This window comes from Marmota marmota, unplaced genomic scaffold, assembly GCF_001458135.2.
Source record: "Marmota marmota marmota unplaced genomic scaffold, marMar, whole genome shotgun sequence".
Taxonomy (NCBI): Eukaryota; Metazoa; Chordata; class Mammalia; order Rodentia; family Sciuridae; genus Marmota; species Marmota marmota.
Window position 1 is genome coordinate 12,991,031 of NW_025999913.1, and position 14,615 is coordinate 13,005,645.

General features: G+C 38.3%; 1 protein-coding gene across 2 annotated transcripts in view; it reads left to right on the forward strand.

Annotated features, from left to right (window-relative positions):
• The window catches only part of Cap2 (cyclase associated actin cytoskeleton regulatory protein 2), a 128,891-nt gene extending 122,243 nt beyond the window's left edge, over positions 1 to 6,648 (forward strand). For both annotated transcript variants that reach the window (XM_015494051.1, XM_048799830.1), the window contains exons 12-13: positions 1,968 to 2,108; positions 5,133 to 6,648. In XM_015494051.1, coding sequence (XP_015349537.1) covers positions 1,968 to 2,108; positions 5,133 to 5,216 — 225 coding nt within the window. In that variant the 3' untranslated portion in view covers positions 5,217 to 6,648. The remainder of the gene's footprint in view (positions 1 to 1,967; positions 2,109 to 5,132) is intronic.
• Positions 6,649 to 14,615: the final 7,967 nt, after the last annotated feature.

Genomic DNA, 14,615 nt, shown 5'->3' on the forward strand with positions numbered 1-14,615 from the left:
TTAAAGCACTTGAAAGGACCTGCACACAATAGAAACAGAAAACCGATTAGTGGTGGCCTGGGGTGGGGGTGGGGGTGGGGATGGATTGTGAGTGGCCATTAGGGATATTTTGGGGATGATGGAAATGTTCTAAAACTGGATTGTAGAGATGATTGCACAAGTCTGTGAATTTATTAAATATAACGGAGTTGTACACTCAAGATGGGTGAATTTATGTTTGCAGGTTTTCCTTCAATAATGCTATTAAAAGATTGAAAGGAATAACCAGGTCAGGACTGAAGTTCACAGGATCTGACCAGTCACCCTACTTTTGGCAAACCATCATAGTAAAATACACAAATTAGGGGAAAAGAGAGAGACCCAAGAAGTCAATGGGAATGTTAAAAATTTTATGGAGAAACATGTTTGTGAAAAACTACATGAGACTAAAAGAGGAACTTGGAGGTAAAGCAGGAGTAGCCGCCTGCGCAAGCTCACATGCCACCTGTCACTCAGCAGAGGAGCTCTTTGGCCCAACTTTCCTGATAAGAAACACTCTCTGTTCCTAAAGTATTCAGAGACTACCAGGGAAAGCCATGTTTATAATGTATTCAAATACGTCATTGACCAAAATGCTGTGGAAATTGCAGTTCTTAACATAACAGGGCTATTTTTAATTTTTGCTATTGCCTTTTCCAGTACCCAGGACACTTCAGGATTTTGGCATACTCTAGCAACGTATAAATACGTTCTAAGAGACAGTGACAAGACATCCCTTTGCTCTGCTTGCCTAGTATTCACACAGCTTTGGTCAGAATGTAAATGCTCTACATCATTATAAAATAAGCAAATCTCGATATTATCAAAACATAGCTGCTGACACATTTTTTAAATACACATATGTATTATTATTTTATTTGTGGCTGAGCCCTGTACTTACCTGACCTTGAACTACCTCTGCCTTTACTTTAGCACTGAGGTTCAATTCCAACTCAGTGTTTAGTTTCTATGCAGAGAAGAGAGAAAACAGAGAAGTAGGGCAATCTGACCAGACGCCCCACAAGGAATTCTTTACATCACCTGCACCATCAACAGGACTTGCTGCTTTGGTTTGCAATCTAGCCTTTTCTTCAGGGTGAAAGAGGAGATGTCTTTATCACTTTAATTACCATTACAAGAAGGAAAATCATAGTGTCTTTGGGGGCATTCTGTTCCTGTGCAATTTGGGGTGATTTCTGAAAACTGTTCAAAGAGAAACTTAAAACTGATCAGAATTTTTACAGCATTTAGTATTTGTAAACAATACCAGGAATTGCCCTCTCTTGTGCACAGTCCTGTTTATCTGTATAATGAGTATCCTGAGCTAAGCCCCCAGTTTTGGCTCCTAAAATAAATACACTTCTAAGAACTCATCTCATATAAACTTTGCATTCATCCACTGAGATTTTTATCCACCAAAAGTACTTACATGAAAAGAATTGTAGTGTTTCTTACTTATTCTTAGTTTAGGAACAATCTACTCAGTTTCTGCTCAAGAATAATCCTATTCTTAAATGTCAGTATTAGTACTTGTTTAAATCCCAGTTTCTAGATATTTGTCAAAACTAAAATTTTTAGCAAATAAAAGCAAATGCATCTTGTTTCTTTTATCATGAAATCAAATATATGGTTCAGATCCACTTACAGGTGCTGCAAGACTTTTTCTAAACATTTAGCTGCTGTTTCCAAATTAATCCCTTAATTTTGTCTTGGGAAAGAGGCCCAGAGGTTTGAGAATCCCCTTGTGTGGTCTTTTCATTGTATCCCCAAATGACACCTCCCTTTTCAGCCTGGAGCCCATTAACCAGTCTCCCCAGCTTCCACCTAGCACTTCCTAACATTTGGCTAAGCCCAAGCTAAGGCCAAGAATAATCTAGATGGATTTATTGGGAACACTGTCATTTCTATCAGTTTGCTTTGACCCTAGATTTCCCCCCACCTCATTTCAGGTAATGGGGAGAGTGCCAACAATTTCCATTAACAAGACAGAAGGCTGCCACGTGTACCTCAGTGAAGACGCCTTGGACTGTGAGCTGGTGAGCGCCAAGTCTTCCGAAATGAATGTCCTTGTCCCTCAGGATGGTGATTATGTAAGTAATTCCCAGGTGGCTGTCATTAAAATTCTTAGAGATTGGTTAGACAACAAACCACCAGCGTGGAGCTCCATCACAGGTGGGAACAAGTTCAGGGAGTTGCCTTCCACCACTCTTGCTCAGCTCCTGGGCTCTGCCCACTGCCCATTCCCACAGCAGGTCACTGATCGCTACTTTAATTGGCCAGCTGCTACCGAATAGCGCAGCATGCATCTGAATTCATATTGTGTAGGGCTAAATATTTTTCCTGAGCTCTGATGGAGGGGAACAGGAAAGGAGAAGGCTTTGCGGGGGGATGGGAAGGAGGAGAGGGGACAGTTAAATAGAACTGTTTGTGTACGTTTGCTCAAGTCAGAGATCCTCCACTTACCATAAGAATCAGTGAGAAGCCTGGTGAGATGGGCTGGCATGTAGCTCAATGGCAAAGTGTCTGTCTTGCACTCACAAAGCCCTGGGTTCGGCCCCCAATTCCAAAAAAAAAGACAAAACAATAAAATAAAGAAGAAGAAATGGCCAGACTCAAACCCTACACCTAGAGGTGGGATTGGGGAGGCTCAAGATGGGGCCTCTGAGCGTCTGGAGTCCTAATTGCATCCCAGGTGATTCTAATGCCATCAGGCCACCCAGTGGCCCTTCTGAGAAACACAAGCTTAAGTGATTTTGCCAGCATTTCTTTTCTTTGCTCCGTCCTTCCAATAGCATCTAAAAGAAGCATGCAGGTATTCTCATCCATAGAAAAGGGAATTTAAGTGAATAAATAACATTTATGGATAATGGAGTATCATGGATCTGCTAGTTGTCATTACTTAGAAGTAGGAGAATAAATAGAGATCATTCCCTCTGGGTCTAAGCAGGGGACTAGTGAACCAGGAAAGGATGGAAGAAAAGGTAACTTAGCAGGCACACCTTAGGAAGAGGGGCCACATGAGCCTGAAAGGTCAGTCTCCAGCTGTCTACACGGCAGTCAGAGACAGGTTGATCTCCATGGACAGACGTGGCTGCAGCCCACTGCTCCTTTCCCCACTGCCAAGTTCTTTGGCTCCACAGGCCACATACCATATAGAGCATCCTAGAATTCATCCTTTCAGTTTACAACACAAAACTACAAGCATCAGAGGGTGCTTCACCACTCCTCATGTAGACACCCAGCCCTGAGCAAGAGAAGAGTCCCTTCTTGGGCTCTCACCCTAAAAATTATGGAAGAACTCAAGGCAATACCGAAGAGCCTCAGAGTAGGAGAATTCTCCAGAACTGAAGAGCCATAAATCATATGATCCCTGGCCTTCGCAGCTGTTTAAGCAGAAGGCTCAGCTGCATGGGAACTGGACCTGCTAAGGAAAGCAGCGGGGTTGGCTGAGCACTGCAGACTCATTAAGCTGGACTCTCTGGGCATGCCACCCAGGCATCTGTGGTGTTTAAAGCTTTCCAGGTGGTTCCAGTGTGGGGCTGAGATTAAGATCCGCTGGCCTAAAGAGTGACTACAAGCAGTGCCTGCGCTTTTATGCTAGAACTGTAGTCTTGCCCGTGCAGGTGAATTACCCTGAGTCTTCAGTCCTTGACCCCCTTCATACATTTTTAAGTTGGAGGTAATGGGAACCATCCTGAGGGCCCACCATGGTCATTACCATGCAGAGATGGATGGTGGGGTGGTTCATCCTGAAGGAAATCAGCCTCCCAGAGCAAATCCATCATCACGTTACTATCTTCTCTCTGCCAACAGAGAGTTTAGAACACCTATAGGGCAAAGCTTCATTTATGCATCAAAAAGAGCTCCAGAAGTGATATGAGGTACAACACACACAGACACACCCACAGGGACACATTGGGTTTTGAAGACTTAAAGGTTTCCCATTTCAGATTTCACTCAAGGAGAATTCATTGCTCTTTATAGCAAAATAAATAATTCGCTTCTTTCAAAAGAAACAGTTGGATCCTCCTTCTAGGAAGATAGGGGTTATGTGTGTTCCAGTGAAATGTCACATCTCATGAGCAGAGACATTAGCTTATCCCGCATGTGGGGTTTCAGTCTGCTTGGCACATGCAGGAAGTTCAGGGAGGCTCCAGGAGTCAGGGCCAAGGGGGCTGCTCAACAACAAAAATATCATTTTTGAACTGTAAAATTATTCTAAGAGAGAGTAAAATTCTAATTGTTTAAATACTGGATGAATTCTGGATATTAAGAATATTTTTTATTCCACTTTGATTTTTCCCCTTGGTCCCCTTCCATCTTCCTCTTAAATGTCTGGAGAATCACTGGGGAAGAAGGAGAGTCCTTTTTAGACTAGTCTGTGCTTCTTTGTGTGGTTGTATGCGTGGAGGTGCGGGACAGGTGTGTATGAAGTGTGTGTTTTCCACTGGAAAGAGTACAATGGCAGGATAACAAATGTTTACACAAGCTTACACACATTTTTTGCAGTTTCTCAAAGAGCAGACAGGTAATAACTGGAATAAATTCCACTCCCTGTGGCTGGGGCCATAAGCCTTAAGGGCGTGCTGGAAATTTGATTCTCATTTCCCTCTCCGATCTACTGAATCAGAGTCTGCATGTTAATAAGATGTGGTAGAGAGGAGTGGATTAGAGACTGCCATGGGCTGGGGTGGTAGCCCAGTGGTAGAGTACCTGCCCAGCATGTGTGAGGCACTGGGTAAACACACAGTAAAATAAATAAAATAAAGTTAAAAATAAATAAAGTTAAAATAAATAAAAACAAAGAGAGAGACTTCATTGCTGTGGATTCTGGCTATCTGCTCTGTGGCCACCCCCTATCTTGGGCCAGCTGCTTCCCCTCAGGCCTCTGCTTTCTGTAGATGGCATCACATAACCCCCAGCTGGTTCTCTGTAAATGCTAGTTCTATTGCTTATAGGCACAAAAAGGGACACATGTGGGAGTCTCTCTGTGACAGAGACCTCTCCACGGTGCAGATTTGGGTTCAATGGAATTGCTTTGCCCATGACATGGCACTCACCAGTCTTGAGGCGGCTTGAATGTAAAAAGTTCTGTTCTTCTTGCCTTTTTCCAGAGAGAATTTCCTGTTCCTGAGCAGTTCAAGACAGTATGGGATGGATCCAAGCTGGTCACTGAACCTGCAGAAATTATGGCCTAATATCCAGAAAGCCTGGGCCCCCCCCACCTCGATCCCATCACACAAACACAAGCAAGCAGCATTCAAGAGCTCCAGCGCCAACTGCGTTAGGTTAAGCCTCCAACAGACCCGAGCTCTAGAAACAGCGTCGTGTCTGGCACGCCTTTGTGGTCATTCTGAAATATTTAACATTTCTTCATGACTTACCTTTGTGTGTGATTTTAGTTCCACATAACTTGAGTGCTACTGATTGAAAGGAAAAGAAAAAAGAATTCTGTTCCCCTCGTATCCTTAACACAGTCACTGATAGGTAAAAATACTGCATGTATCACTTTTACACTTAGGCTTAATTGCTAGTTGGAAAAAAAACCTTTGAGAATCAACGTCCTTTTTACCTTTTAGACTATTTCAATATGATGTAATAGTAGTAGTGTGCCCAGAAAAATGTATGATTTTTTTTCTTATTTTTACTACATTTTCATCTTTATCGGTGTGGATACACTATCAGCATGAATTCATATTTCAGTCCATGTCCTAAAAATAAATAAGAAAATTCCACATAAGGACCAAATTTGGTTTCTTGGTCCTTGGAAGACCTATATCCTTAATAGTTAGTAAAATACAAAAGTAAGGGGCTAGGGTTGTGGCTCAGCAGTAGAGCGCTTGCCTAGCACATTCGAGGCCCTGAGTTTGATTCTCAGCACCACATAAAAATAAATAAAGCGAAGGTTAAAAAAAAAAGTAAATTTCTAATTATTCATCTTCAGTATTGTTCCTCCATGTCACATGACAATTCACTTTTCTGCATACTCTTCTGCCAAAAGATCGGCATAAGAGGAAGCAATGTTTCTGCTACATGAAATCTCATAATTTTGCTCTGAGAACAGCTCAATTTTTGTTTTCCAGTTTTGAGCCTGTTAAATATCAGATGCCTTGTAAATGGTGTCATGCTTTATTATAGAATCATTTCTTCTTTCCCACTTGCCAGACGCTAACCAGTCTCAAAAATGACCATGAAAAAAGCCATAGATGTATTACTTCTTCTAAAACCTAAAGAATTGTTTGTTGGTTTGGCTTGCTGCTCCTATTTTGTAGTCTTGATAGTATCTGCTTTTTAAAAATGAATAACTATGATATTCCTTTGTATCTTTTTGGTACATAGTGCTGAATTGTAACTTCTTGGATCACATGTGATAAAGTGTCATTCTGTGCTTGCAGAAACAACACAAGCATATATATTGTGCCTATGACAGCCTTTGGAACATATCATTTCCGTTTTTTAAAAATATCTTCTATATCCATATAGCATTCAAATTACTAATGCTCATGTACCAAGGTTTTGCTACAAAAAGTTTTGTCTGTATGAATATTGTTGTGGCTTTAATAAATATCATTTTTGAACTGTAAACTTATTCCAAAAGAGTAAAATTCTAATTGTTTAAATACTGTGATGGATTTTGGGTATTAAGATTATTTTTTGTTCCACTTTGATTTTTCCCCTTGCTCATACCTGAAACTTAAAAGACAGATGAGTCCTGGTTGATAGTGTATTCAGCATATGATCAGCTTTCCTAAAGAATGGTTCCTCAAGGTAGATACCAGATGAAGCCATTGTAGTTGGAAGGCCTTCACAAAATTCTAGAATCCAGTTTTATAAATCAAAGCCTCTTCACAGAGAAAACTCCTGCTTCAGGTCTTTTTAATATATAGATGCCAGAATAGATGATTTTATAAATATGATACTACATACTATATGTTAATAGATTATAATAGGAATGACATGATGAATTTATGAATAAACCTTAGAGGAAAGTAATTAAATGAGAAGAAATTACTCTTACAAGGACATATTACATACCCATTATATAGTAATAACTTTCCATGGAAAAATAAGTCCACTCAAAATCCTTAGGGTTTGTCAGTCAGCCTTGGATTAACATCAGCTTTTCAACATGCTTTACCCCTGAAATGCAAATCGGGACTTAGGATCAAATAATGATTTACCAGCTCTGTATGCCTTAAGGCACCTTCCACCTGCCAGACTTGTTAACCAGTAGGTTAAATTTGTTGAAAATTTTTTGGCAGTGTATAAAAATTCAAAAAGAAAATGCTGTATTTCCAATAAGCTTTGTTTCTTGTTCCTTATTGAATTCCAATGCTATATCTATTGAATAAGAAATCCACACTTTGCAGAATCAATGACACATCCATTCTTAAGAAGTCAAAACGAGGATTGGGGCTGTGGCTCAGTGGTAGAGCGCTTGCCTAGCATGTGCGAAGCCCTGGGTTCGATCCTCAGCACCACATAAAAATAAATAAATAAAATAAAGGTATTGTGTCCAACTAAAAAATAAATATTTTTTTTAAAAAAAGAAGTCAAAATGAGAATCTATCAAAAGTAAGCAGGGCAAGGGTCTCCTATACCTCTTTACTTTGTAGAATTACAGGATAAAGATGAACAACCAACACAGACATCATGCTTGTGATCCCAGTGACTTGGGAGTTCCAACAGCTTGGGAGGCTGAGGCCCTAAGCAACTTACCAAGACTCTATCTGAAAATAAAAAAGGGGCTAGGGATGTTGCTCAGTGGTTAAGCACCTCTGGGTTCAATTCCTGCTACCAAAAAAAAAAAAATTTAAAGAAGTTTTATCTTCAAAATCCTATCCTCAATGATACTGTTCTCTTAGATAATGCATTGCAAACAGTTTTCCTTATACTGCAAAATGTTTTGATGTGAATAGTCAGTACTAACCATTCTTTATTTAGGGAGCTGATAGGAAACACATATAGCTCTATTCATTTATTCTTTCTCTCATTGAAAATGTCTACTTCAAGTTCTAAGAATCTAGATGAGTGTGTCCAGGAAATCCTCTCATTTTAAAGACAAGAAGGCTGAGATCCCATGACATTAACGTCTTGTAGAAGCAGCAAGTGAACCTAAGGACAAAACACATGGGCTTATGGTCTCCTATTTCTGAAACTCTGAAAGTTTATCAAATCCAGGGTCTTTGTCTCAGTCCTTGTCCATTAACATTCTTGACACTGCCCTTTTCTTACTAAACTCCCTTGATTTTGTGATACGCCACATGCTTCTCTGGCTCCTTTCCCTTCTACCCTTTTGTTTCCCCTCAAAAGCTCATTTGTCTCCCTTAACTTCATCACCTCTACATAGATGACTCCCAGATCCACCTCTAGGATTCCTAACTCCTAGTGTCCACAGAGAGTGTCCGTCCACCTGCCTGTCCTAGCTTCACTCAACATGGCTAAAATTAAAGCGCATTTTCCACACACGTCCCTGTATTCCTCATCTGCCTCTCCAATTTCAGTCAAGGCACCTTAGGCTTTCCATCAGAAGATTTAAAATCATCCATTTCCTGTGTTAGGAAACGCTGAGAGAGCCAGAGATGGGGGAAACAGGGGTTCTGTCTTGAATATGTATAATATTTTAACTGTAAAGGGAAGGTAAACATTTGGGTCTATGGATCTGGATTCCTTGTCACTGAAACCAAATACTTAGGAATTATCTCATGAGTTTAATATTCCAAAAATGAATTTTATTAAGCGTTCTCATTTCAGAAGAATTTATTTAAAACCAATGGCACTTTCTGTACCACTTCGGATACACATGTGATTTTGAGGGCTTTAATTGCTTCAAAGGAGAGAGGCTGATTTTACAATGTCACAATTTCTTGTGCACTTTTAACCATTTCATTGTTTCTTTATGTGAGGAAGCTTATATCTGTGTTTCAAGAGAAAAAGAAACCAGCTCAAGTTACCCAGTGATAATTTGATGATTTTTTTCCAAATTTTTTTTTCCTCTTTTGTTTGCTTAGGACATTGGCACAGAATATGCAACTAATAAAGGGTTATGTTTACCTATCAGAAAATTTTTGTTCAGCTTACCCTCCAATTAAAGAGTCATTTTATATTTAAAGGTAATTTTTGCCTACAACTATCATTTTGCACATTTGAGTTATATGTCCACTATATTTCAACACATTACCTTTTAGGACCATCCGTTGTCAAAAAGAATACCCCATAATGACATGAAGACTCAGATGAAAGGAATACATTACTTACTAAACCATAATAGCAATTTATAAATTGCATTTTACAATATCACAAAGGTTTGTTCTTTTTAAAATCAGTTAATAATTTCCTCTAGCCAATAATTCATCCTGGCAACTAATCAGAAACTGCATCTTAATTTTTTTTTTGCTATTTTTAGTAATCATTCCTTGAACTCATTTCGTCCACCCAAAAGTCAATAAACCTATAATGGAAGTCTTCCTGTGAACAGAGCGGTTCTGTAGATTTGTTTGGAAAGACAGACTCACTTGGGAAGCCTGTGATTGCTCTTTCCTGCTCATGGTCCCTGTGGAGCCTAATCGTGTCCACACATAATGAACAGCAGGCATCCCCCAGAAAAGCTGATGCTAATGACACATGTCCTCTGGCTGCCTGTCCCTCGTTCAGCTGATATTATGACAGCCCTTGCTTCAGGCATTCTCTTCCGTTTAAAAGCTGTAGAGAAAATATCAGAGTTAGGCAGATGCAGTCTGTTGGTTCCAGGAGAGTGATTGCTTCCTGCAACCACACTTCTTAAAATCTATGAGGCTTACAGATATTTAAAGACATTGTCCTGTAGTATTACTGAAAGATGTGCAGAGCCGGAGAAAGAGTTTTCAAGAACTATGTAAAATATGCATCTATAGAAAAGGATATAGATTCACAGCCATATGCTTTTAAAGAAGTTGTAAGGTTAGGCATTCTTTATGTTCTGGGACAGAGATAAAAGTTGGAGGAAATAATCAGCAATTTTCTATTATGAATGGCATTACTTTAACTCTGACCGTGGCCAACTGAATCATAGATTTTGGTATTTGTTTGGCTGATTAGGCAGAAGGAAGCTAACTTCATCGATCTGCTGGAAAAGTGAACTTGAAAACCTAAGTTATCCAAATTGCCTGTCTAAATCCACTGAATATGTGGTGGGCATTTTCCCTGTATGCTCAGTCAGAGTTGATGTACAAGCCTCTCAAGAGTACAGACGGAACATTTTAATGGAAGCCCATTCAGAGAATGTGGAATTCAGGGAAAGACGCCCCATTGTTAACAACTGAAATCTGGTTCATAGAGTTACCAAAATGTTCTCTCATTTGTTAGCATCTAAAATAATCACACCAGCAATATGGTCTACATTCTGCAGACTGCTTTTACCAACTGGCTAGACAGCCATTTTCTCTAATTAAATTAACCTCCTACTCTGTAGTTTACAGAAATAAGTCTCTCTGGCTCAAAAAGGCTTCAGTGTCTCACCAGATAAAGATAATTCCAATAGGGTTTATTGTCAATGGGGAAAAAAAGCGTACTTCATTAAGGCTCCAAAAAAGTAGCCCTTACATTCATGGAAAGGAACTTGGCATGGAGGCAGAAGGTTTGGTTCAAATTCTGGAGCCACTAAAGGTGTGTCTATAATACCTTTAAAGATGTCCGTAATACCTTTGAAGATATGATCATTTAAAATGAGATCAGTGTGTTAAAATTCTTTTCAAACATGAAATTAACAAATATACAATAAAATTGTCTATAACAGAAGCCCCTGCCATCCACCACGATTTATTCTCTCCTTAATAGACTAAGTTCCCAGCCTCCCTTGCAGTTGCATGGCCTTCCAACTAGATGTGAGTGATGTTGGGTAACTTATTAATATGGGAAGTCTCAGTTAAGAATAACCTTTTTTCCCCAAAGGGGAGGGAAAGGAAGGAAGCGGGCATATGGGGTAGGAAAGATGGTGGAATGCGATGGTCATCATTTCCCTAAGTTCATGTATGAAGACACAAAGGATGAACTCTACTTTGTGCACAACCAGAGAGATAAAAAATTGTTCTCTATATGTGTAATTCATTCTGTTGTCATATATAACAAATTAAAATTTTAAAAAAGAATAACCTTTTTTTAAATTTTTATATTTTAGTTGTAGATGGACATAATACTTTTTTTTTTTTTTTAATGCGGTGCTGAGGGTTGAACCCAGTTCCTCACACACACAGGGCAAGCACTCCACCACTAAGCTACAGCCCCACCCCCAGAACAATCTTTTAAAGAGAGCATGTTTCTCCATATTCCCTTTCCCTCCACCAACCAGATCCTGGGCATGGCAACCAGCCTCAATCATGCAAATGACAATATTATCTGGCTAGACAAGAAATAACAAGTGGAAAGAGCCTGTGACTCATACCTGAGTCACAAGATGGAAGATAGACACTCAAAGACAGGAACCTGCCCTAGTTAGTCACATGAAAAATAAACCTGTATAGCATGCAGTGGATGGTATGTATCCCCCAAAGTGCATGGTTGAAAACTAAATTCCCAAAGTCAAGAGACCATTGAGGGGTGATTAGATCATGAGGGCTCTACTTTCATAGATGGATTAATGTCATCATCATAGGAGTGAGTGAGTCACTTACTGTAGTAGTAGTTTCCTGATGAAAGGAGGTCTGGTCCCCTCCCCTGCCCCCACTCCATCTTCCCTTCACCTGAATGGGCACAAACATGCACACTCTCTTGCCCTTCTGACTTTTCCAATGGGAGAAGAGAGCACTAAGGGACTAACCATAATGGGCCTCTTGGCCTTGGACTCCCCAGCCTCCAGCACTGTTAAGAAACAAACCTGTTCTTTGTAAATTACACAGTCTCACGTATTCTGTTAGAGCAGCACAGATGGACCAAGACGACTGTGCTTAAACAACTGCAAATTGGATTTACTTACCAGAGTAGTTTAATCTACCAAAACAAACATGCTACCTAAGAAGCTCTGGTTTGCTGGTTCAGTGGGAAGAAATCATTTTAAGGACTTGGAAAGAGGTGTACAATATGCTATCAAGCAAAATGAGCATGTATCAGAAAACAGAGTGTAAGAACATTTTTACTAAAATGCAAGCCAATTAAAAGAACAATATTGTGTTTGATTATAAAACTGTATATTTGATGGCAGCATAGTTTAGTGCTTAAGAGCAAGAATATTAGTTTTATTACTTATCAGCTGTATAATTGTTGGAAAAATCATTTAACTTATCTGCACTACAGTTTGTTTACCTCTATTATAGAGATAATAATATTAGACTTATCCCATCGGATTGTTGTGTAGGGTAAATGAATTCATACATGTGAAGTACACGATAAATGTTGTATAAGAATTAGCTGTGATTATCATTATAGCATACAGAAAATATGAAAATACACACACTAAAATGGTAACAATGACTCTCTCTTTAAGATATAGGTTAGAGGGAAATACTTTTTGCTTTCTACTCTCTTCATTTATTTGAATATGTCAGAACATGCATTTTACTGTGAAAATCTCCATAATCTTTTGTGGTTTACCAAACATCCGATAATTTTTAAATGCATTCAGAAGAAGATAACTACATTTTAGTGCAACATTTTTTGTCTGTTTCAGATTACAAATTGTTTCAAAATAATACACGAGGAAAATGTTTAATAAAAAACAAGAAAAATACATAATCCAAAGGAAAATCAAGTAATGTTTTTAAATGCTTATTTAAAAACAAAAGATAGTAAAAGACAATTACCAGCATAATTGCTAAGAACCTAGTGATTTCAATTCAACAAATGAAATATTTTAAAGATATTTTCTATGTGGTTGGTACTTAGGATATAGAGGGGGGTGGGGGGATGAAATAATCCAGTCTGCCTTGAGGGAAAATAAAAGCAATTTGGGAGGCTGAGGCAGGAGGATCTCAAGTTCAAAGCCAGCCTTAGCAACTTAGTGAGGCCCTAAGCAATTCAGTGAGACCCTGTCTCAAAATGAAAAAAATATTAAGGACTGAGGATGTGGCTCAGTGGTTAAAAGACCCTGGGTTCTATCCCTGGTACAATAAATAAGTAATAATAATTTTTTTTAAAAAAAAGGCACATACCAAACACAGTATTTCACAATGTTGGAAATAAAAAGATAGGCAAATAATGGGAAATTAATAAGCACAGAACAAGAAAGCAAGGGTTACAATATTAATAAGATAGAAAACAAATTAATAACATATAAAGTGAAACCTTGGAATCTGCAAAGTAAATATTACATGGGCCATGATCTCTAAATGTAAGACAATAAAGCAAAAACTTAAAGCTTAACCAAAGTAATTTAAGCACTGAAAAGGTGAGCTGTTTAAACCATTTGTTTTTTGAGACAGGTTCTCACTGTGCTGCCCAGGCTGGCCTCAAACTCCAGATACTCCTGCATCAGCCTCCCCAGGAGTTGGGATTACAAGTATGTGCACCACAGTACCTGGCTTTAAAGAGTTCTTGAATCAAAGAACAAAACAGGATTGCAGTAACAGTTTGGTGACTACAAAAGCTCTGTCTATAAAAAACTATAGGACAATTCGCATTTTTGCCAAAAAGTTAGGAAACAGAAGCAAAAATAATTAAGAAATATAGGAGATATGAATATGCAAAAATAAAGCAAAATTAAAGAATTTAGAAACTTAAAAGGTTATTTTTGTGTGTGTTTGAATAAGCAGCAAAGAGTGTGGAAATTGCCTTAATAGTGAGTGGAAATTCTTTGGGAGACTAAGATAAACATCTTTCCTTGTGATTTGAATTTGCTATAATAGGCTTATATTACTTTTGTAACTAAAAATAGATGATAGGTAGGCAAACAAATAAAGAATATTCTGATTTTTGAAGGAGAGCTAGAAAGTTCCAGCTATTATATACACTATTTTCCCAATAGGGTACGGAACACATTTAAAATTAATCACATAACAGTTGAAAATTAATATTTCAAATTCAAAAATGGAAAAATTATACAGGCATTCTCTCTAAACTCAAGACAAGGGCTGGGATTGTGGCTCAGTGGTAAAGTGCTCGCCTAGCATGCATGAAGCACTGGGTTCAATCCTCAGCACCACATAAAAAAAAAATAATAATAATAATAATGTGCCCACCTAAACTAAAAAATAATACATATATAAATAAATATTTTTAAAAAATAAATAAACTCAAGACAATAAAGCTACAAAATGAGAATTAAATAACTAAAAGATTAACTAACTTTGACAAGGTAGTTCCATAATTTTTAGATTTCTTCAGTGGCAACAAATGTCTTTAGATCTGACTCAATTTTGACAATTTACCTTTTTCTAGAAAATAACCCACATTCTCTGGGTTTTCACAATTGTTGGGATGAAGTTGAACACTGAGTTCATTAGATTGTGTTATTTATAAAAACTTTTTCAGTATTTTATATTCTTTTCTCTTAATGTTCTAGAGTTGCAATTTCTCCTTCTTTTCTTAACATTGACAAAATGTTATGCATTGCACTTTTTTTTCTTCAAAGAACTAGTAACTGGATTTATTGACAAATTGTATTATCCCTATGTTTTCTAATCACTGAA